The sequence below is a fragment of the Pipistrellus hanaki genome, assembly GCF_964339955.1.
Source record: "Pipistrellus hanaki genome assembly, chromosome: 2".
Classification (NCBI taxonomy): Eukaryota; Metazoa; Chordata; class Mammalia; order Chiroptera; family Vespertilionidae; genus Pipistrellus; species Pipistrellus hanaki.
Genome location: NC_140504.1, coordinates 74,703,156 through 74,727,543, shown reverse-complemented (window position 1 = coordinate 74,727,543; position 24,388 = coordinate 74,703,156). Strand labels below are relative to the sequence as shown.

The 24,388-nt window shown below is 39.8% G+C and overlaps 2 protein-coding genes across 12 annotated transcripts in view; one reads left to right on the top strand and one right to left on the bottom strand.

Moving 5' to 3' along the window:
* Positions 1-1,313: 1,313 nt before the first annotated feature.
* LOC311618167 (putative protein ARB2BP) lies at positions 1,314-13,716 on the bottom strand (the record flags this gene model as incomplete). 3 transcript variants are annotated; one of them, XM_084875488.1, is made up of 3 exons in its annotated part: positions 1,314-2,808; positions 11,337-11,399; positions 13,392-13,716. In XM_084875488.1, one exon carries the CDS (start codon positions 2,797-2,799, stop codon positions 1,714-1,716), a length of 1,086 nt encoding a protein of 361 aa, XP_084731614.1. In that variant the 3' UTR covers positions 1,314-1,713. The 3 variants fall into 3 exon arrangements, 2 of the variants coding, with proteins under 2 accessions (XP_084731614.1, XP_084731615.1); XR_014794250.1 differs by having other exon boundaries at positions 2,126-2,214; XM_084875489.1 differs by lacking the exons at positions 11,337-11,399; positions 13,392-13,716 and adding an exon at positions 10,987-11,076.
* A 245-nt stretch (positions 13,717-13,961) lies between these two features.
* Positions 13,962-24,388, top strand: part of SENP7 (SUMO specific peptidase 7) — a 143,378-nt gene continuing 132,951 nt past the window's right edge. For 6 of the 9 annotated variants that reach the window (XM_084875450.1, XM_084875446.1, XM_084875447.1 and 3 more), the window contains exons 1-2: positions 14,001-14,115; positions 20,292-20,344. In XM_084875450.1, the coding sequence (XP_084731576.1) occupies positions 14,076-14,115; positions 20,292-20,344 (93 nt within the window). In that variant the 5' untranslated portion in view covers positions 14,001-14,075. Of the gene's footprint in view, positions 14,116-14,206; positions 14,625-20,291; positions 20,345-24,388 lie in introns of those variants that run through there. The other 3 variants (XM_084875444.1, XM_084875448.1, XM_084875449.1) reach the window with 3 other exon arrangements.

Sequence of the window (24,388 nt, the reverse complement as noted above, 5' to 3'; positions counted from 1 at the left end):
GTCCCGGGTTCGATTCCGGTCAAGGGCATGTACATTGGTTGTGGGCACATCCCCAGTGGGTGGTGTGCAGGAGGCGGCTGGTTGATGTTTATCTCTCATTGATGTTTCTGGCTCTCTGTCCCTCTCCCTTCCTTTCTATAAAAAATAAATAATTATATATATATATATATATATATATATATATATATATAATTTTTTTTTTTTAAAAGAAACACTGATGAGAGAAACATCATCAATCCGCTGCCTCCTGCGTGCACCTCTACTGTAGACACAGCCTTTAACTGCGCATGTGCCCCGACTGGGAATCAGAGCGGTGACTTGTTGGTTACTGGGTTGATGATCAACAGCTAAGCTGCACCAGCTGGACAATAATGTTTTAACTCTAGTCCCTTGTAAGTTTTTAGCTTTAGCTGAACCGGAGTTTTCCCTCCTGCCTACAGATCTCTGTATGCACTGTTCCTTTGCCTAGGATTGTTTTCTTGGATAACACTACTAACTACTACTGTTCTTTAAACTAAGCACCTTCTTCTCAGGGAAGTACTTTGTTTTTTGCTTTATTTGTGTTTATTTTATTAGGGAAACCTTTGAACCTCAAGGCTTGTCAGCTCTTTTTTAAAAAAGTATATTTATTGATTTTTTACACAGAGGAAAGCAGAGGGATAGAGAGTTAGAAACATTGATGCAAGAGAAATGATGAAACACCTATCAGCTGCCTTTTGCACACCCCCTACTGGGGACGTGCCCACCACCAAGGCACATGCCCCTGACTGGAATCGAACCTGGGACCTTTCAGTCCGCAGATCAAAACTCTATCCACTGAGCCAAACCAGACAGGGTGAGGCTTATTAGCTCTTTGCTAGATGTTCCACAGAACCCTTTATTTCACACTTGCAATTAAAAAAATATTTTTATTGATTTCAGAGAGGAGAGGTGAGGAGAGGAGAAGAGAGGGAGAGATAGAAATGTCAATGATGAGAATCACTGATCAGCTGCCTCCTGCACACCCCCTTCTCTGCCCTAACTGGTTTGTCTTCTGGGGATTGAGCCTGCAACCTGGTATGTGCCCTGACCGGAATTGAACCTCCCAGTTCACAGGTCAACACTCAACTACTGATCCGCGCTGGCCAGGCTTGCAATTTGCTTTTCACTGTAAACTACATAAGGATAAAGGCAATGTTGGCCTTGTTTGCCAGTGTCTCCAATACCTAGTATTGACTGGCACACAGGAGACACTCAAATATTAGCTGAAGGTATGAATGAACACATACATAACCAAAAATTTTAAACAAAAGCACACAAACATACAAATAATAGGATTTGTTTGTGATATTTAATTTTTATGTTCACTTATAATTGTAATATGGCATTAATACTGTAGAAATCAAAGACTGACTTAATATTTAATTTCTATTGACTACAGTTTTGGTGCCATTCTATTAAGCAATAAGAAAGATGCTTTTCAAAAGAAAGGTCCTCTAACTTGACTAATATTGTAAAATATTAACGATGGTATGGACTGACATCCTGGTTCATAATAGGCAACAAAAAACATTTTTCCTTTAGAAAAATTAACAAATCACACATTAATCCAGAATGTAATACTGTGTTTGAGCTAGAAGTATTCCTTTTCTTCTAGTATCTACATCAGCAAAGTTTTAGTGGGACAAAAAAAAAAAAAAAAAAAAAAAAAATCATACATGACAAAAAAGTAAATTAAGCACTTTCACTTATTTTTGTGGTGCTTCTAGTTGCCATTGGCCCATAAGAGAAATTAATAGTTGTTTTGGCTTTCAGAGCTTTTTTAAAGTATCTAAAAATTGACTGAAGGCTAGAGGAAATGGCTAAGTCATGTTTTTCAGTGCCTGCAGAAACCATAGGAAATTCTTTTTTCAGAACAGTAGCTGCAGGTCTATTCAAAGGCTTAGGACTTGTCACCCATTCCTGGCAGTGGTGCTTTATCCATGCTGATAACTGTGCGTCACTCCCCAGCTGGTGTCCCGCGTGATGCTGAGAGTCAATAAGTGCAACAGCATATACTTTGTCCATTACTTCCCACTTCCTACGAACAAGCAAGTCCATGAAAACCAAGCCTCCATAACCATGCACAATGAAGGCAACATTCTTGTCTTCAATCTTTGAAATGAAGCAATCCCAAATATAAGTCATGTGTTCTTCAGGGGTGTTGCTGCATCTTTTTGGAATACATCCGAGAGGCTGTTGGAGAGAGAAAAAGCTCTCAGTTTGAACCATTTTTAGAGAAGAGGACTCCATATTTTGTGGTAAAAGGCTTTTCCACTCCTTTGCCATTCTTAGGTCCACAAAATTGTCATTGGGGTTTAACACAATTACATCATAATGTGCCTGCAATGCCATTTGAATACATGGTATCTGACTCCCATGTTCTAGGCCATGATATATTATTGCCTGCTGACTCCACTGACCAGCTCGAAGGACCCCCTGGTCTTGAAGAAGGACGAGAAGAGCAGAGTGATGATTTGTTAATGCTCTCTCACTCATAAAAAAGAAGCTTCTTGATTCCTTATCAGCCTCTGGGGTGATGTATACTTTTTGTAATTTGCACACTTTCTCCAAAAGCTCATACATGTATTTTTCAAGCAAATGGCCAAGGGCCTGGTAACGCTTTCTGTTTCTCTCAGGGACATTTTTATAATAATTAAAGACAAAAGGCCTTTGTGTCTCGATGTGTCTCAACTCAGTTTTTTCATTGAAGTCATACTGGAGTTCTTCTAGTAAGTCAGATTGTTCAATAAACTTTTGAAAGCTCAGTTCCTGTGTCATTGGTAACCACTGAAAGTGAAAATAATATGTTAGTGCCAGAAAAAAATAAAAATTTCAGCTTGCTAAATCCTTCTGCTGGGGAATCATGCTAAATTAAGCACTTCACAAAGACATTAACCTTTTAGCCTATGGAAATGACTTTAACACATTGCGGACCAGTAGTTTTATTGCTAGCTTTACCCAGTGGCCAGATAAGTTTCTATTGAATGAGTCCAAAAACGTTATACATAAATGTTAAAGGCATGCTTTAAAATGAAATGCCCATTGCATTTTGATGTTATTTATTACATTTTCTTACAAGCTAATATCTTCATAAAACACTGTGTAATATAAAGTGAGAATTCTCGTCATTCGTCTGCAATGTGTTAACTCAAAACAAATTTTTTCAATTTTCAAGTTTTCTTTTTAAAAATATATTTTATTGATTTTTTACAGAAAGGGATAGAGAGTTAGAAACATCGATGAGAGAGAAACATCTATCAGCTGCCTCCTGCACACTACCTATTGGAGATATGCCCACAACCAAGGAACATGCCCCTGACCGGAATCAAACCTGGGACCCTTGAGTCCACAGGCTGATGCTCTATCCACTGAGCCAAACCGGTTAGAGCTAATTCAAGATAATTTTGAGTTATGCAAAGTAATGAGACTGAACATACTAAGGAACAATAGATAGGCCATATATAAAGAGAGAATTTTGACCCACAATCTGCAACAACTTGCCTAGGAAAACAACTTTTTATCTATAATTAACAGCTCAGAAAGCTAGTCTGCTGTAAGTCAGATTTGTAGGAAGTCAGGCTGCTATCTCTAGTGACCAGGAAGCTAAACAGTAACTCCTGTTACAATTGATTGCCTCCTGTAAGCACCCTGACCAGGGTCCAGGAACCTGCAACTGATGTATGTGTCCTTGGCCGAATTCAACCTGTGACCATTCAATCCACAGGCTGAAGCTCTTTCTTTCTTTTTTTTTAATATATATTTTTTTATTAAGTTATTATTTTTGTACATATACCAATGCCCCCCCCCGTACATACCCTCCCTCCCCAGAGTTTTGTGTCCATTGGTTGTACTTATATGCATTTATACAAGTCCTTCAGTTGATCTCTTATCTCCCCCAGATCTCCCCAGCCTCCCCGCTATAATTTGACAGTTGAAGCTCTTTCTTTTTAAAAATATATTTTTATTGATTTCAGAGAGGAAGGGAGAGGGGGAGAGAGATAGAAACATCAATGATGAGAGATAATCATTGATCAGCTGCCTCCTGCATGGCCTCTACTGGGAATTGAGCCCACAACCTGGGCATACCTGGTGTGCCTTTGATCAGAATTGAACACAGTACCTTTCAATCTGCAGGCCAACACTCTACCCACTGAGTCAAACTGGCTAGGGCTAAAATTCATGTTCTTAACAAATATATTAATAGTCGCTCTCCTTGATCAACCAAAGGACTTATATGCATGCATATAAGCCTAATCAATGGACACAGACAACAGGGGAGTGTGGGCATGAATGAGAGGTGGGGGTGAGTAATGGGGGAATAAGGACACATATGTAATACCTTAATCAATAAAGAAATTTAAAAAAATAGTTTCCTTAATTTCTTAACACTGACACTGGCAGTCTACAACCCACTTCTAACAAGTAGCATAAGCTCTTATCTCCCTGCTCTCTGTTTTCCACAGAGTAAATCCAATTTAGATGTTCTCAAAACATCTAAACTGGATCTCACACCCTTGTTCAAAATTCTCAATGGTTTCCCCTCTCACTCAGAATAAAAGCCTGTCTTTACCACAGCCTACAAGGTCCCACATCCCCCTTAGCTCTCCAGTGTCATTTCTTTCCATTCTCTCACTTGCTTACTCCTCTAGTTACATGACCTGGTTCTTAGCTCTTCCTTAGGTGTCATTTACAATCAATCATTCGCTTGCTTACTTCACTCCAGCCTCACCTGGGCTCTTTGCCTCCAACTTGTGGAGCAAGCTCCTGTTCAACGGCATTCCCCCTTGCTATGCTTACAACTTGGATCACTCTTTCCCAAGATATCAATAGGGCATCATTTTCTTATTTCTGCACACCTTTCCTCTGATCAGAGAAACTTCCTCTGAGCATTCTATCTATTGTACAAGGGCATTCACATCTAGTTTTCCTCACTCCTTATCTATGATTCTTTTTTTTCTCTCTCCTCTTCCATTTCTCTCTCTTTTTTTTTTCTTTTAGCACTTATTACCAAGTGACATATACTTGCTTATTGTCTGTTTCCCCCCATTAGAATGTAAGTTCCATGAGAGCAGGTACAAGGACTTAGTTTTGTTCACTACTGTAGCTCTGGTTCTTGGAATAGTGCTTGTTGAGTAGTAGGCAATTAAATATTGTTAGGATTTTAGGTTTTTGCTAAGGACATAAGGAATAGCAAAAGTCCTATAGCTGAAGAACGATGCATCCATAGTTTTAAACAATTATGGAGCCTTTTAAAAATATTTCTAAAGTTAATAAATATCAATTTATGTTCTGGCCGAACATCTCAGTTGGCTGGAACATCATCCTGTTATGCCAAGGTTCCAGGTTCGATCCCCAGTCAGGGCACACAAGCATCAACCAATAATTGCATAAGTAAGTGGAACAAGTTGATGTTTCTCTCTCTTCCTCCCTCTCTCTAAAATATATAAATTGTTAAAAAGTAAATTTATGAATTATTTTTACAGAATATCCTACATATCTAAACATATTTGTTTTCTCCTTTGCAAATCAAGATGGACTATTAAAATAAATGAGAGAATGAAGTTGTCTTATGTACTTAGTTTTCTAAAGAATGGACTGGAGCCGAAACCGGTTTGGCTCAGTGGATAGAGCATCGGCCTACGGACTGAAAGGTCCCAGGTTCGATTCCGGTCAAGGGCATGCACCTTGGTTGCGGGCACATCCCCAGTAGGGGGTATACAGGAGGTAGCTGATCAATGTTTCTCTCTCATGAATGTTTCTAACTCTCTCTCCCTCCCCCTTCCTCTCTGTAAAATATTGATAAAATATATATTAAAAAATTGGAATAAGATAGCTTAGCTTGAAGAATAAGATTGTCAGCTCTGACAGGTTTGGCTCAGTGAATAGAGTGTCAGTCTGTGGACTGATGGGTTCCAGGTTCAATTCTGGTCAAGGGTATGTATTTTGGTTGTAGGCACATCTCCAGTAGGGGGTGTTCAGGAGGCAACTGATAGGTGTTTCTGTCTCGTCAATGTTTCTTTCTTTCTTTCTTTCTTTCTTTCTTTCTTTCTTTCTTTCTTTCTTTTTAATATATTTTTAAATTGATTTCAGAGAGGAAGGGAGAGGGAGAGAGAGATAGAAACATCAATAATGAGAGAGAACCATCAACCAGCTGCCTCCTGCACACCCCACACTGGGGATCAAGCTTGCAACATGGGCATTTGCCCTTGACTGAAATTGATTCCCGAACGCTTTAGTCCTCAGGCTCATGCTCTATCCACAGAGCCAAACTGGCCAGAGCTCATCAATGTTTCCAACTCTCTATCCCTCTCCCTTCCTCTCTGTAAAAAAAAAAAAAAAAAAAAAAAGATAAAAAACATAAATAAAATATATTTAAAAAAGAAAAGAATGAGATTGCCAAAGGATGCAATTAATATTTTTAGCTATTGTAATATATTTATTTTATAGAGAATTTTATTTTATAGAGGCTATAAAGGTAAAATGACATGCTCAAAGAAGGTCTATGAGATTTGGAGAAAATTAATTTTTACCATTGATTTTTTTTTTTTTTAAATCCTTACCTGAGGATATTTTTTCCACCGATTTTTAGAGAGAATGGAAGGGAGGGAGAGAGACATGTACATGCCCTTGACCGTAATCGAACCTGGGACCTTTCAGTCCGCAGGCGGATGCTCTATCCACTGAGCCAAACTGGTTTCAGCTCCAGTCCATTCTTTAGAAAACTAAGTACACACAACCTGACCAGGATGGAGCCTGCAATCAAGGTATGTGCCCTTGACCAGAATCAAACCTGCAACACTCAGTCTGCAGGCCAATGCACTAACCACTATGGAAACCAGCCAGAGCCCATTGATCTTAAAAATGCATATTTTTGATTCACCAAAAATTTAGTGAGGGAATTTGTATGACACTTGGTTTCCTATATTGAGTAGTCTAGTTATTTTACATTTAAGGAGATAAGAAAAAAGAATAGTATATAATAATGAGAATTTCAAATTTGGTCCTTCTAGTAATCTGGATTAGGTGGTGACACAGCTATGTTTTGTTGTAGGTGTAGTTATTACTATTTTAAATGTCTTTATTGATTTTTAGAGAGGAAGAGAGAGGGATAGAGAGCCCCCTACCGGTAGTTGAGCATGCATCCTGGGCATGTGCCCTGACCAGGAATCAAACCAGTGAATTATTGGTTCCTGGGTTGATGCTCAATCATGGAGCCACATTGACTGGGCCAAAATCACTATTTTTATTTTCCAATACAGAATGCAACTATGAGTTAGTTGATATATAAAATAGTAGAGCCCTAGCTGGTTTGGCTCAGTGGGCAGAATGTTGGCCTTCGGACTGAGGGTTCAATTCTGGTCAAGGGTGCATGCCCAGGTTGTGGGCTTGATGTCCAGTAGGGGGTGTGCAGGAAGCAGTTAATCTATGATTCTCTCATCATTGATGTTTCTATCTCTCTCTCTTTCATCTTTGAAATCAATAAACATACATAAAAAAAAGAAAGTAGTAAAAAATGATAGAGCTTATGAAATTATATATGCAGGTGTTCAAAAAAGAGCAAACTAAATAGTATCCTTTCCCCTGCCTACATCTCCCTAGGAAAGGCAAAAGAAGCTGAATTTAATCCACCCAAGGCAAAGACCTATAGAAAACAGGATAATGGGGCAGAAAGAAAAAAATATGTCATGAAATCTTCGGGTTTCCAAGTTTGAGTATGCAACAGAATCCCAAGGAAAGTTTTCAAAATTAATAGTTTAGTGAACTATTATAAAGAGAAACATCACACAGCTGTCACTGAGCAAAAAATAAATAAATAAATAAAAAAATAGGGGACCACATATCCATACATATGTTTGTGTGGACAGAGAATGTCTCACTTTTGAAAAGATACACAAGAAACCATTAACAGGGGTTGCCTTTGGATATAGAAACTGGGAACTGGGACAGGAGATTCCTGGAGTGAGAGGAGTCTTATATTTCCTTGCATATTTGTTAGGTGATTCATTTTTCCCCCCCCATTAAGAATAAAAAAGAGAGAAACACCCTTGTAACTATCCTAGGCTGGCTTTACCGTTCATTCATCCCCAATGTGTCCTCAAGCGCCCTTGCTTCAAAACTAACCACTGCTTTGTGTTTCTTTATGATTTTACCTCCCGAGTATGCAGCCCGAGACCTATAGTTTAGTTTTATACTTAAAACAACAACAACCCAATGCCTCTTCTTGTGAAACCTTTTAAACATACAGATTATTAGCCTCCACTTTTAGGAGATTCTGATTCAAAATGTCTGAGGTGAGACTTGGAAATAGGTAATTAAAAAAAAAAGCTCCAAAGTAATTCTGAGAGCTACATTTTGGATTTACTGACTCAGTCCAATCCTAGATCCTACGGGCCTTGATTTGAATTATTCAGAGTTAAGTGATTACCAAAGTTAAATGATAAGGAAGATGAGACCACCTAAAGTCCCAAATTTACTAAATTATAACATGAATTTTTCTATTAAAATAAACCAAATGTATTAAGTAGTAGAAATGCTAAAAAAAAAAAAAAAAAAAAAAAACCAACAAAAAACACTTTTTAAGAAGGAACATTTCAAAGAAGTTAGTGGTATATATACAGAATACCTTGGGCTCAGTCCTCAGGCCAAATGAAAATTTAGAGACCTTTATGCATATGTTACAGTAGGCAGTTAGAAAGACAGGGGCTGGGAAAGGCACTTGGGGCCTGAGGGAATATGTGAACCATGACAAGCCAAAAATAGACAATGCAGGCGGCAGATCCCTAGGTGAAGAGGAAAGATTTAGAACTCCTACAGAATGTGGTCTAACCAGTGGAATACCATCTGTGTGAAGGAGCCTTATAGCTTATTTAAATTTTTTTTTTTTTTTTTTTTTTTTTAGAAATAAAGGAAGGGGAGACTTACTGAGGGATCCTCCAGTCTAAGGGTATAAGTATCCCGAACCTCACCTAAGCATAGCACTTGGTTTAGTTTCAGCAGGTTAATTTGCCCACTTAGGTTCTGAATGTATTTCTTTCCTAAAAATAAATCCTCGCCTTCTTTTGCTGCTATTTGCTATCTCCTTTGAATTCATTCCTACAAGCAAGACAGGAAGGGAGGAGCGGTGCAGAGGACTGTCTGTCCAGGGGCTATCTTCAGCCAGACACACCCCAACCACTGCAGACACATACACTATTCCTCCCTTAGCTTCCCGGACAAAGGATTACCCACCTGCTGCTCAAATATCCTGAGTTACTGCAGGTTTTCATAACTCCTGGAGACAGGCTATTCCATTTAAGTTGCAATTATTGATTGCCTTAAAAGGAAAGTTGTGTTCCCACCACCCAAAGTCAAATACAGATCACGTATCATAGAATGTATACTTGAAACCTATATGATCTATTAACCAATACCACCCCAATAAATTTAATAAAAATGAAGGTAACTTGAAAAACTAAACAACCAATCTTTATCTTTAATCACATTACTTTATCTGTGGAAGAAAAACTTCCTTCACATAAAAATTCTCAATATTTTAAAGATAAGAATCAATTACTAGTGCAGATGAGGTGAATAGCATCATGAAACATTACTCCAAGACTCTCTCTCTCTCTCTTCCTCTCTCTGGCTCTCTCTCAAAGATCAATGAAAACATATCCTCCAGTAAGGATTAAAGTTAATTCACTTGTGATAAGAAAGGGGCTTTTGTAGATTTCATTAATTTCTCTTCAAAGAAACTGTTAATCAAGGGGTAAAATAAAGGGTTGATTAATTTCACATTGCCCCTAGGTCTTGAAACTATTAAGACTATACCCACTGCTTTTAAAAAATATAATGAACAGCTAATTTAAATACTTAATACACACTTATAACACTCAATAAAGAACCATACCCATTATGATAAAACCAGTTGTCGTCTTTTCTCTTATAAATGTTGGACTGATAAACTTCTATTCTCAAATTATTTTAATTTAGCCCTAGCCAGTTGGCACATTGGACAGAGCTCTGATCAGCCTGCAGACCAAAGGGTCCCGGGTTTGATTCTGGTCAAGGGCAGAAGTGGACCCCGGTTGCAGGCTCCTCTTCTCCTCCCTGGCCCGGCACAACTGGGGCCCTGGTCAGGGTGCAAGCAGGAGGCAACCAATTGACGTATTTCTCTCATATTGATATTTCTATCTTTCCCTCTCTCTTCCACTCTCTCTAAAAATCAAAAGAAAAATATCCTTGGGTAAGGATTAAAAAAACCAACAAAATAAAACCAACAAAACAAAATATTTTAATTGGCAAGGCTCTAGCTCTGTCTGGGTAGAGTGTTGTCCCAACACTCCAAGTTTGTGGGTTCAATCTCTAGTCAAGAAGCAGCTAATGAATGCATAAATAAGTGGAACGACTCGATGTTTCGCTCCTTTTCTAAAAAAAGCAATACATTTTTAAAAAGAAGGCTCTATACGGTGTGAGTCAAGTGTACATAAAAGAAATGACATCACCCCCAAATACACTAAGGAAAAGCATCACTTTTGGGGGTCTTTGTTCATATTTTTAAATTAGGAAGCTTTCCACTGAACATCATAAAACACTGTAAAAAATTCTTTAATTAATCTTCCATAAAAGGCAAAATGAGGTTGTTAAATGACTCCTTCAAAAGTAGAAACTGAGCTTTTTGGCAATTTAGTTGTTTGCAATACAGTCAATTATGCAGTAGATTGGTAAAGCTAAAACAAAAATATTGGTTAAAAGAGGTGTTATTGTCTTTTCCTCTTATTCTTTGAAATTCTTGAGCTTAAAGGTCATTTATCCTCAAATAAGTCATTCAAAATAAGCTCCAATTCAAAGAAACAAACTGGCTCACTAAGTCTTTTTTTTAGCAGAAGTGACAAATTTGAATATATTTGCTAGCTGAATAATTTTATTAACTTATAATTCCATTTCTCATAAGTTTACTTCTTACTGCTAAAGTTTAAAACCACTGTTCATGGAAGCTGCTAGTTTTGGGGGAAACGGATTAGGCATACTTACACTTTCCTTTTTTATGTTTCCATCTCTCTGCTCTATTTCCATCTTTGCAGTTAACTTGTTGCCTATAAAACTGGCTAATTAAGCCGGTTTAGTTCTTGCGTTAAATTATCCAAAAAGGTTGGTTCATGAGTAAACTTAAAACTCAGATATTTTTCAGTAAGCCAAGTTATTTGTTAAACAAACCGAGGGCCTCTGAATGAAACCCTGTAGTGAATTTCAACCTCAGACACCCCTTAAGTACTGCTGCTTTTCAGTCATTCCAGCTCAGTAAGGCACTGCCCCCAGCCCAATAGGCCTCTCACCTGGAGGCTTAGCTCTCCTCCCGCGCAGACTCAAGAAGCCGGAGACTGGGCTCCAGTGGTGAGCTGGGAACAATGGGGAGAGAGAAGCTGCCATTAAACTCAAGTATCTCCAGGGTTCCTTCTAGCTGGGAGCAGTGCAAATATAGTTACTTTGCCGCTGAGTAGAGTGCTTTGCTGAATTTTGATAAAGTTATTGCTATTAAAACTTATACATAAAAAAACCATTATTCAAATATGTACATTACAGCCAAATAGGTCAATAATCTAAACTGATGGGTTCTTTGAAAGGATAAAAAATAATCAGTCTGTAAGTTGAGTTTATTGAGGACAAGGCTATGCCTTTCAGTACAGTAATGAAAGTTATTGAACGAATTCGTTTACATCCACCCACTTTCTATCATTTCAGCACTTTATGTTTTAAAAAATTGATGTTCAGTACTACCCCTCCCTCCCCCCTTTAAAAATAAGGAGCTTCTTGTAAACATGGTATGGGGAAATATCCTTTAAATATCCTTAAAGTAAATTACATCTAGAAAATTTGTACTTTAGAAAATTAATTGTAATGCTATCAGCAAGACACCCATGAAAAACTTACATGGTGTCAAAACAAGCCAGAGGAAACTCATTTGGGCAAAAAATGAAAAAGGACCCCAAGTCAAATTTATAGAAAATATTCCTTTATTAACTTTTGGTCGAGAATATGTTTATATATTTTCAGAAAACAACTCCAAGACCATGTGGATTCTGGCAACAGAGAGGAATTGATAGGACTACTCCAACCATGAAGACAGAAGAGAAGCAGTCCAGAGATGGAAGTCGCTGATGATGCTTTACCATAATAGCAGTCAGCAGCTGTGTATCACTGCAGGTTGCCCAGGAACAAACCAGAGAGGGTTGGACCTGCATTTTGCCCACCATCCAGAACTGAAATATCATTGCTGACATGTACACATAAGGAACTGTTTGACATTGAAATTGGGTCTCAAAAGAACTGGTGGCCCAGAAAGAAGCTCACTACAGACTGATTCATATGCCTTTCAGCATAACGATTATTACCTGTCTCATTTTTGATTCTTATAAGTATATTTCCAGTAGGACATGATCTCATTCATCTAGGGGAAATGGTGAACAACATAGACTGTTGAACACGAACAGACCCAGAGATAAGGAGCCATGGGTCAGACTGTTGGACCTCAAAGGGAGGGTGGGGATAAAAGGGAGAGATCAACCAAAGGACTTATGTGCACACATATGAGCCTAACCAGTGGTCAAGGACAATAAGGGGATGGGGGCATGAGTGGGGGAGGATTGGTTGAGGACAAATATGTGATATCTTAATCAATAAAGAAATTAATAAAAATAAAAAATAAAAAAATAAAATAAAAATAAGGAGCTTGAGCCAAAACCGGTTTGGCTCAGTAGATAGAGCGTCAGCCTGTGGACTCAAGGGTCTCAGGTTCAATTCTGGTCAAGGGCATGTACCTTGGTTGTAGATGCAGGAGGCAACTGATCGATGTTTCTAATTCTCTCTCTCTCTCTCAGTAAAAAATCAATAAAATATATTAAAAAAATAAGAAGCTTGAATTTTAAAGAGATCCACTGACTTCCCCCCCCCACTCAATCAGTGTCCTTTATTTCCACTCAAACTGCTAAATTAGTTGCTAGATCTTTTTGTTTGAGGAAGCACAGTGAGGACCAAGACATAGGCGAGATCCAGAGGAAAGTAAAACTGCAAAAGGATTAACTTTTTTTTCACCACCTCACGGGATCTCGTGAACCAGTAGAATTCCTAGTTTCCCACTTTTTTCTTTTTTTACTTCGTGTGGAAATTATTTTTAAAAAAGTTTTTAGTGATTTCAGAGAAGGAAATTGAGAATCGATTAGCTGTCACCTGCACGCCCCCTACTGGGGATCGAGCGTGCAACCCAGGCATGTGCCCTTGATTGGAATTGAACCTGGACCCTTCAGTCCCCAGCCCAACGCTCTATCCACTGAGCCAAGCCAGCCACAGCTTTTGTAAGAATTTTTATAAGCCTTTATTTGAGCCTTACATACACCAGGGTGCTGGCCAGGGAACAGGAACTCAAATGTTCCTCTCCGGTTTTTCAGTCATGGTAATTTCCCAGTTGGCAAAGCCTTTTGAAGATCTCGGGTTAAAACTTCACACCTTGCTGAAACCTGTTTGGCTCAGTGGATAGAGCATCAACCTGCAGACTGAAAGGTCCCAGGTTAGATTCCGGTCAAGGGCATGTACCTTGGTTGCAGGCACATTCCCAGTGGGGGTTGTGCAGGAGACAGCTGATGGATGTTTCTCTCTCATCGAAGTTTCTAGCTCTCTATCCCTCTCCCTTCCTCTCTGTAAAAAAAAAAAACCCCAATAAAATATATTAAAAAAACCACTTCTCATCCTTACTTTATCGCTAGGGCAGACACCTGAAAAAAAAAAAACGCCACTAAAATATTACATCAAAAAACAACTCCCCTGCCCGAACCCCCACCAAAAAACAAAACAAAACAAAAAACAAACAACACAAAACGCGCAGAGAAAACAGTCCGGGAAGTAACTTCCGGGTGGAGGTGGGAGGCACGGATGACTTCCGGTCTGAGGGCACACGCCGACTCTTGCGCAAGCGCGGTGGACACTTTCCTGTCCCCCCCCCTCCCCTTCCCCCCTCCCCCAGCGGAGGGGTCTTGAGGTGACAGCCGCTGCAACTGCGACTACAGCCGCGGGCGGAGAAGATGGACAGGAGGAAGGCCGGGCGGCGCCGATCTTCTCCGGGTGAGGACGGGCTGGGGGAGGGCTGAGCGGATTATCGCCTCCCGGGGCGGCGGGGAGGCCCGGCCGTGGGGCTGCGGCCCGGAGCCCGGAGGGCTCCCGCTCGGCGGGGGCGGGGAGGGAGGGAGAGAGGGGAGGGGACAGGAGGGAGCGGAGGGAGCGGAGGGGCGCGCACAATGGAAGACCCCGAGGTCGCCCGCGCCCCGGCCGGTCCTACACCGGCCCCGAGCTGTCACCGAGCTTCCCCCTGACGCCCTTTCATTCCTGCCTCCGGTCGGGAGCTCCCTGCTGCAGCCTCAGCGCCCGCAGATCCCCGTCGGCTGGCCGCGGTCCTGCCACGCCTTCCCCGTCCTTCCTCCCGGGTTCCAGTTTCGTTTCGCCGCGCGCCGCTTCCCTCGGTTCCTCGGGTCTTTCTTCTGCTTCTTCCTTCCGTGTGGGCAGCAGCGGCGGCTGCGGGAGTGGAGCGGCGGGGCTGGCCATGGACTTTTTCTTTTTTTAGCTTGATACCTCAGGTATTCTTTTTTAAATAAAGTTAATGCACACATCAGAAAGATTAGCATGACATTTTTATCTCAGTAGAATATCCCTCTTTTGCTTTGGTATCCCAGAAGTATAGCAGCTTCTTACAGAGTTTCATATAGTTTGTTCTTGCCAATTCGATTTCTGTACCCAGTAATAATAACTTTTGCACAATACACCAATCCTAAAGGCAGCTATGGAATGTTTACAGTTTCTATATTGTAAGAACGATCTGGACTATTTTACTCTTCCCAGGCCAAACTTTCAATAATTGGACTGAACTGAAGTATCTATTTATACTACAGTTTTTTTTTTTTGGGGGGGGGGTGTGGGAGGATCTTGATATGCTTTTCATTGATTTGCTTAATTCGTGTTAAAGGTGAGAAAGGGTTGGTGCCTTGTAAATATGTAGCCATTGACTCTTAATTCGTCAGATGAATGCTGCAACACGTTGTCCTTCTTCTGCACTGGCCCGCTTAAGTAGCCTTACTTTTCCAGGCTCCTCTTGCTCCTAAAAGCGATGAAAAAGTCGTGTGCTTTTATTCTCAGCATGTCTTTGTTTTTGAAGTTGCTTTACGGTTTGTTTATCTTTGAGAGAGGAGAAAGCGATTTTTGTTGTTTATTGTATGTGCCCCGACCTGACTGGGTATTGAACCCTCAATCTTGACTGTTTGAGGAACTGAGCTACCCGGCCTGGGATGATGCTTCACGGTGTGAATGACTATCTTCAGTCTTGGGTACTACAACGCAAACTAACATCTGATGAATCAGTTATTTTGTTTTGTTTTCTCTCTCTCTTTTTTTATTCTACCTTTTATTTTTGCAGAGATGGCTTTAATGATTCCAAATGTATTTAAGAATTCCCTGGTGGCAGTGTATCTTAATCTCAAAACTTTTTTTTTCTTTCTGTTCTTAACTGCAATGGAGAGTGAACCCAGATCGCTGGGACATTGCCTGAAGCAGTTGAAAATCTGAAATTCCTTTCATAAGCAACCAGTATTGTGTGTGTGTGTGTGTGTGTGTGTGTGTGTATTTTAGAGATATTCTTTGCATATGAAAATACATATATGGATATAGAGAAAAGTGTGTATGCCTCCAATAGATCATAGTATTTCTTTTAAAGTACTTTCTTCCTCCCCTAAAACCTACAAATAAAATGGATACATTAGGAAAATGCACACTGTTCATGTGATGTCATTTGTGTCCTTCCTAACACAACTTGAGGGGTAGTTATTACCTTGTTTAAAATTCGCTCATGAGAATTTTCTCAAGCTTTTCTTCAGAGTACATTGAATCTGTATTTTAAAATTATTCATAAACAAAAAAGAATTATTGCAAAAACTCTATTATTTCCAAGTTCACAGTGTACCAAAAGCAGTAAATTAGTTGGGGACAGATTAAAAAAAAATTTGACACCAGAGACAGGTTTCCTGACAGTTGAATGAAATAATAATTAAATTTATGGATCATTCAAGGTAGAATGACCATTTAACAACAACAAAAAAATGTAAACATATTAGAGTTACAAAACAATTCATAGCTGAAACCGGTTTGGCTCAGTGGTAGAGCGTCGGTCTGCGGACTGAAAGGTCCCAGGTTCGATTCCGGTCAAGGGCATGTACATTAGTTGCGGGCACATCCCCAATAGGGGTTGTGCAAGAGGCAGCTGGTCGATGTTTCTCTATCATGTTTCTAGCTCTCTTTCTCTCTTTCCCTTCCTCCTCTCTGTAAAATATCAATAAAATATATATTTAAAAAAAAATTCATAAATGGGTTTTTGAATTAAAACAGGAAAGTTTAAACTTCAGGTTTTCAACTTGTTGCTTCAGACAACATTCTTCATTTGTTCATTCTTTTTTGAATTAAGTGTACATGTTTTTATTTTTATTTTTTAGGGGGGAGAGAGAGAAAGAAACATAGATTTGTTGTTCCACTTATTTATGCATTCATTGGTTGCTTCTTGTATGTGCCTTGAGATATGGAGCACACAACCTTGACTTATTGGGATGACATTCTAACCAACTAAGATACCTAGCCAGAGCTATATATGGTTTTTTTAAATTAAAAAAATTTTTTTGGACTTAGGTACTAAGCAGTATATTAAAAATTTTACAAACTTTCATTCTTTCTAACGTCTTATAAGGTAGTTATTAATTCTAATTTACAGATGAGCAGATTGGGACTTAGGGAGGGTAAGCAACCTATAAGCAACAGTAAGAAGCAGAGCCAGGAATCAAAGTCTGGTCTTCCTGACCTCAAATGTATAATTTCAACCTCTTCTACTGTCACAGGACATTAGTGAGCCTACCTGGGAAAAAGGAGACTCCATGGACAATTATGTTTGACAAGAAAACGATTTATTTCAGGATTTCACAGGGTGTTTGCTATGCTATTATATATACATTGTGCTTCTCCAAGAGATGACTGAGCATGCAGTGATTTTCAAACTTGCTTGATTTTTAAACTTCCCTCCTTCCCCAGTTTCATGCAAGCATGTCAAAACTCCTGGCCAGGGGAATGTACACCTCTTATTTAAATGGGGCATGCCGCTGGCCGTGAGTTTGACATGCTTGAGGACCTCGGGAAATAGGGAGCAAAATCATCTTTTGAGAAAGAGACTTTCAAGTATTGGGAGCTCAAAATAGAGTAAGAGGTCAATTAGGGGTAAATATATGAACTATTAAGTAACTTAAACATCTTTGTTAAAACAAGTTTGCATGTGTAATAGTAATAGCTGCAGTTCTTATAATTATGTGTCTTTCTTCAGCAGTGCTAAGTAGTCTAGGTAGGAAGAGGAATTTGGAAGAAAAGTGAATTTAGTTTTTTTAAAAAATTCTTCATTGTTTTACATAAGTCTTCTTATTTTACATAAGTCTTCTTTCCCCCCCCCCGCCCCCCCCCCATTGACCTCTCCCTAGCTGTCCCCAGTGAATTTAGTTTTAATTAGGGTTAAAGGGTATGACAAGATGTGGGGGCAAAAATGGGTTTAGTGTGAGTGAGGAAATGGAAGGGGCAGAGGACATTATGTTGTAGAATTAGAGGTTCTCATTTGAGAACTTGAAAGGTACAACACTATTCCTTAAATCCATTCATGAATGTATGTTTCTGAAATGGGGACATGTAGAGGAAGTTTGTTAGAGTATATTAAGGTCAGTCCTTTGTATTGACTGAGTTCATTGATAGAAGTGCTAGAGATTCAGAATGATGGTAGATTGTAATGATAGGAAAATTATGAATCAAGGATCAGACTATTCTTGGAATGTTAGAGTGTTGGTCTTGGTTCAGTACATGGAGATCACAAGTATGGGTAAAGAATTATATCTAATTTATGGGAATAAAAAAAGGGGATCATTGCAATAAAGACAGAATATTTATTGGAAGTGGAGATTGGGGGAGTAAATTGTTAACTTATAATTTTGTAAGTGGGAAAAAAGCTTCTTGAGAGAGTGTCTTGAAAAATAGTCTAAACCGGTTTGGCTCAGTGGATAGCCAAGCATCAGCCTGCGGTCTGAAGGGTCCCGGGTTTGATTCCGGTCAAGGGCATGTACCTTGATTGCAGGCACATCCCCAGTTGGCGGTTTGCAAGAGGCAGCTGATAGATGTTTCTCTCTCATCGATGTTTCTAACTCTCTCCCTTCCTCTCTGTAAAAAAACAATAAAATATCAATATATTAAAAAAAATATTCTAGTCAATAAAAATCTAGGTTTCAGTTAAACTAAGGTGGAGGAAATGTTCAAGAAGATTCAGAATTTAAGGAAATTGTATTACTCTGGAAAGGAATTTAATGGGTTAGAGAAGAGATAGAGAGGAAGGTAGATGAAAGGGTAGAGTTGAATACATAAGAGATGCAAGGCTGTAGAGATTGGTGTCTGGGATGGTGAATACTGTGATCCCTAGGCCTGATGATAGAAGGCAGAGGATTGAAAAGTAAATCAGTGGCTAGGGTAACACAGGAAATGGGTCGGCAAACTGCAGCTCTCGAGCTACATGCGGCTCTTTGGCCCCTTGAGTGTGGCTCTTCCACAAAATACCATGGCCTGGGCGAGTCTATTTTGAAGAAGTGGCGGTAGAAGTTTAAGTTTAAAAAATTTGGCTCTCAAAAGAAATGTCAGTCATCGTACTGTTGATATTTGGCTGTGTTGACTAATGAGTTTGCTGACCACTGGGTTATGGGAAGGATTGAGTAGCCCCAGATCTAGACTGGCACTTTGTTGTCTTACCTGCCTCCCAGATGGGTAAGATTAATGCGAGTCCTCGTTAATTTAGGAGGCTGGCTGATATAGCTTGATTGGAGTGTTGTCCTGCACACCAAAAAGTGGGGTGCATGTTGGAGGCAGCTGATTGACATCTCTCTCTCTCTACCTTCCTCTCTCTCTCTCTTAAAAAAAAAAAAAAAAAAAAAAAGCTGGCTACCCTGCCCTGTATTAAAGATGAGAAACCGAGTTTTAGAGTAGTGACAGCTAGTAAGCAAGATATAATTTTAGGTTGTCTGGCTTTAAAATCTGTACCCTTGAGCACTGTGCTTTACTACAAGAAGCACATCATATATTTGTTAAAATGATCCAAAAACCAACCTAATATAAGATGGAGCAACTCTATTATAAAAACACCTAAAATTTTGGGAAGTCACAGTAGTATTAATTAAAGAAATAGGGTAACATGCCACAAAACAATATAGAAGCACTTTTAACTCAATGAATTAGTCTTGGAATAATAATCTATAAATTGTAATTCAAGCAATTGATATTCCTTTTAAAAACATATTGAAAAAAATTGTATTAAATTTATTTATTTTTTAATTTCTTTATTGATTATGGTATGACATAATTATCCTCATCCCCACATTCCCATCCCAAACCCTTCCCCATGTATGCCCACCCCCTGTTGTCCATGACCTCTGGTTAAGCTTATATGCATGCACACAAGTCCTTTGGTTGATCTCTCCCTTTTGCCCCCACCCTCCCCTACCTTCCCTCTGAGGTTTGACAGTCTGATAGCTGCTTCTCTGTCTCCAGGTCTGTTTCTGTTCATCAATTTATGTTGTTCATTATTTCCCCTAGATGCGTTAGATCGTATGATATAAGGAATTCCCTTAGAAGGACCGAAACTGAGACAAGCCATAATGGTTATGCTGAGAGGCAAATGAATCAGTCTGTAGTGAGTTCCTTTTTGGATCAACAGTTCTTTTGAGTCCCCATTTTATTTATTTATTTAAAAAAATATATTTTATTGATTTTTTTACAGAGAGGAACAGAGAGGGATAGAGAGTTAGAAACATCGATGAGAGAGGAACATCGATCAGCTGCCTCCTGCACACCCCCCACCAGGAATGTGCCCGCAACCAATGTACATGCCCTTGTCCAGAATCAAACCTGGGACCCTTCAGTCCGCAGACTGACGCTCCATCCACTGAACCAAACCGGTTTCGGCAGATTCTCACAAAATGTTTAATGGAGACATTTTGTGAGAATCTGCTACTCTTTTTATTATTTTTTGACCGTTGTGTTTTTAGTTCATCAGGTTTTGTAAAATGTATAAATATAAATTCTAAATCTATCAAGAAGTTAGTTTAAAGCAAAGGATGGCTGTGAAAGGATTTTTTATTATATTGTTTGTCTTATTTAGATATTAAATGATAACTTTTACCATGTCTTTGTAGAAATTGTCACAGAAGGAAAAAGGAAAAAGACTTCATCTTCTGAGTTACATAAGGTATGCCTGAGTTTTCCTTTTAACCTGTTCATTATCTTTAGAGTTACTAATATTGAAAGTATTTTGGTATTTGTCTTTTAAATAAAAATTTAAAGAAAATAATGTAAAACTGTAACTAATTAGTGTTTTTATGAGAATGGTGTATCCTAATTAACAGAGGGTTAGCCAGGAAACCTTCTATGGGACCAGCCTTGTTTGAAATCATTGTAATTTTTTTCCAGGCCTCATTATAGATTTTATGTAAAACATAAAAGAGTATTTTTTTGATGACTGAATGTATTAGAGTGCCTCACTCACTCTAATACTGTAAGTGTCTAAGAGTTATACTCAAGTTATGTACTGAAATTTCTATTTGTAATGTCCTTTTTTTTTCCTTCCTCATTTTCCCCCCCCTCCATTGCTCCCCTCTACCAGGTTCCCACCCCACCCTCTGCCCTTTCCCCACCCCTCTTTGTCCTCATCCATAGGTGTACAGTTTATGTTCAGTCTCTTCCCGCATACCCCCCACTCCGAGAATCATCAGTTCACTCCCCTTCCATACCTCTGATTCTATTATATTCACCAGTTAATATTATTCATCAGATTTTTTAATTCCCTTGGTTTTTAGATTCACTTGTTGATAGTTATGTATTTGTTGTTCATAATTTTTTATCTTTATTTTCTTCCTCTTCCTAAAGAACCCCCTTCAGCAATTCATATAATTCTGGTTTGGCGGTGATGCACTCCTTTAGCTTTTTTTTTTATTAGTGAAGCTCTTTATCTGGCCTTCGATTCTGAGTGATAGCTTTGCTGGGTAGAGGATTTTTGGCTGGAGGTTTTTGCTACTCATCACCTTGAATATTTCTTGCCATTCCCGTCTGGCCTGCATGGTTTCTGTTGAGAAATCAGCTGACAATCGTATGGGTGCTCCTTTATAGGTAACTACCTGCTTTGCTCTTGATGCTTTTAATATTCTCTCTTTGTCTTTTGCTCTTGGAATTTTAATTATGATGTGTCTTGGTGTGGTCCTCTTTGGATTCCTTTTGTTTGGGGTTCTGTGCGCTTCCTGGACTTGTAAGTCTAATTCTTTCACCAGGAGGGGGGAGTTTTCTTTCACTATTTCTTTCAATATGTTTTCGGTATCTTGTTCTCTGTCATCTTCTGGGACCCCCATAATTCTGATGTTGGTTCGCTTGAAGTTGTCCCAGAGGTTTCTTACATTATTTTCAACTTTCTGGATTCTCTTGTCTTCTTGCTTCTGTGGAGGAGTGTCTTCTGGCTCTTTAATGTTCCAAATCTTTGACTTGATTCTTGCGATCTTCCATTTCTGTTTTTAGGACTCTGTATAATATTATTTATTTATCTATTTATTTAAATATATTTTATTGATTTTGTACAGAGAGGAAGGGAGATAGAGAGTTAGAAACATCGATGAGAGAGAGTCATCGATCAGCTGTCTCTTGCACACCCCCCAATGGGGATATGCCCGCAACCAAGGCACATGCCCTTGACCGGAATTGAACCTGGGACCTTTCAGTCCCTAAGCCGATGCTCTATCCACTGAGCCAAACCGGTTTCGGCAATTTCTGACAATGTATTCTTTATTTCTATTTGATCTCTTTTCATATCCTCATAGGTCTCGTTTATTTTATCGGCCTTTTCTAGGAGATTCTTGAAAAATCTTATAAGCGTGGTTTTGAATTCTATATCCAGTCGCTTTTTGTCCTCCATTTCTTTTGTTTGTGATCTGTTTTCTTGTCTCGGCTTTTTCACAGCTTCCCTGAGTTGGTAGGGTGGCTTTGAGTGCTAAGGTGTCCTATATGGTTCAGTGGGTCAGTCTCCCAGTTACCTGAGGTGGACACTTTTGGTGCCCCCTTTTGTGGGCTGTGGGTACAGCCTTGTTGTAATTAAGTCTTGATTGTTGTTGGTATCACTGGGAGGAACTGACCTCCAGGCCAATTGGCTGTGAGGATTAGCTGTCTGTAAAGTCTTTTTAAACATTTTCCCTTCCTTCCTTCCTTCCTTCCTTCCTTCCTTCCTTCCTTCCTTCCTTCCTTCCTTCAGCCAAGAGTAGCAAAACAAGCAAAATGAAGTATTTATCTTTAGAAATATAAGTATTTATTTTTAGAAAGATAGTCTTTTTCTCCTCTAGAATTTTGTGATTTAAATGTAGTTGAAACCCTGATTTATGTTATAACTAGTAGCCCTGCACATGATTAAATCGAGCCGATTCCCTAGGCCTAGCTACAATCAGGGTCACGTCTGCTGTCCAGTGTCACTCCTCCACCTCCGTGGCCCCTGCCCCATGAAGCTCCAGGTTAACAGCCCCCACCCGGCAAGGCTCCTCTGTCTCTGCTGCCCATGCTCCTGACGCTCTTCTGCCTTAGCAGCCCCGCGAAGCTCCATGCTCCCCGCCCCCACCCCATGCCTCTCCTCTATCTCACTGCCCCGCGAAGCTCCACGCTCACTGCCACTGCCTCTGCCCCCGAGGCTCCTCAGCCCCCGCCGTCCCGCCCTGTCACACTGTGAGAGCCGCACCGGTCCTTTGGTCCTTTGGGCCCACAGCTCCCTCCTCCCAGCCACCACTGGCGGCCAGGGGATCACAGCCCCAGCTCCCTCAGCTCCCTAGCCTGGCGTCTGGTCAGCCTGCAGTCGTTACGGACCCAGGATTTTTATATATTAGGATAACTTATTAAAGGCTTTTCTCTGAAGCATTTCAAATTATACACAGAAGGCTTTTCTTTGGCACAGAGAACTTTAATTTGGTACATTTTTGTGGAATAAGGAAGGCTACCAGAGGGAATCAAGAGAACCTTCTAAGACCACACAAGAGCATGACTTTAGATACTTTATTTCTACCTTGGCTTACTTCAGATCTTTGGAATTAGGTTTCTTTTTTAAAATTTTATTTAGAGAGAGAGGGGAAAAGAGGGGGGGGGAGAGAGAGAGAGAGAGAGAGAGAGAGAGAGAGAGAGAGGGAGAGAGAGAGAGAGATTGAAACATTGATGTGAGAGTGAGATATTGATAGGCTGCCTCTTGTGCACCCCCTACTGGGGTTCAAGCCCACAACCTGGTTCTGTGTGCCCTGACGAGGAATTGAGCTGGCAACACTTTGGTACACAAGAGGACGCCCAACCAATTGGGCCATATCAGCCAGGGTGTGGTCACAAGCCTTGGCGAGTCGGGGGAGGGGGAAGAAGAGGGGTAAGAGAAAGGCACGGGTGTGCTCCTGGGAGGGAGAGTGCCTGAACTCTTGCATTTTAAAAATGTGGATTTCTTAGGAAATCAGCATATTAAATTCATGTTAGTAGTTTATTTACTGGTTTGGCTCAGTGAATAGAGCATTGACCTATGGATTGAAAGGTCCCAGGTTCGATTTCAGTCAAGAGCATATACCTTGGTTGTGGGCACATCCCCAGTAGGAGGTGTGCAGGAGGCAGCTGATCGATATTTCTAACTCTCTGTAAACAAAAATCAATAAAATATTTAAAAAAACAAAAACAAAGATGGTGTTTGCATGGTTACTTCATTGTAAAATTACTCCTTCCCTTTGTAATAAATAGATACCTTGGGAGAGAGCGTTTGAATCTATGCAAATATGCTTTCTGTCCTTTTTAAATTTATCTTTATTGTTGAAAGTATTACACATGCCCTTTTTCCCCCCATTGACGCCCTGTCTTCTTTTTTAATCCTCACCTGAGGATATTTTTTCCATTGATTTTTGTTTTTCAGTTGTATTTTTTTTTTTTTTTTGAAATTGTTGTGTGAGGCTGCAGTTAGGCATTTACCTATGCTGCCATCTTGGTTTCTCCTCTTATCCGATTTTTTTTTTTTTCCCCGAGGAATGGAAGGAAGGGAAGAAGGGGGAGGCAGAGAGAGAGAGAAACATTGATGTGAAAGACACATCAATAGGTTGCCTCCCTACTGGAGCCAGTGGGGGGGATCAAACCCACAACCCAGGTACGTGCCTGGCCGGGAATTGAACCCACAATCCCTTAGTATACAGTACAACAATCCAACCAACTGAGCCACAAGGGCCAGGCCCCCTTCCTTATTTTTAACTTA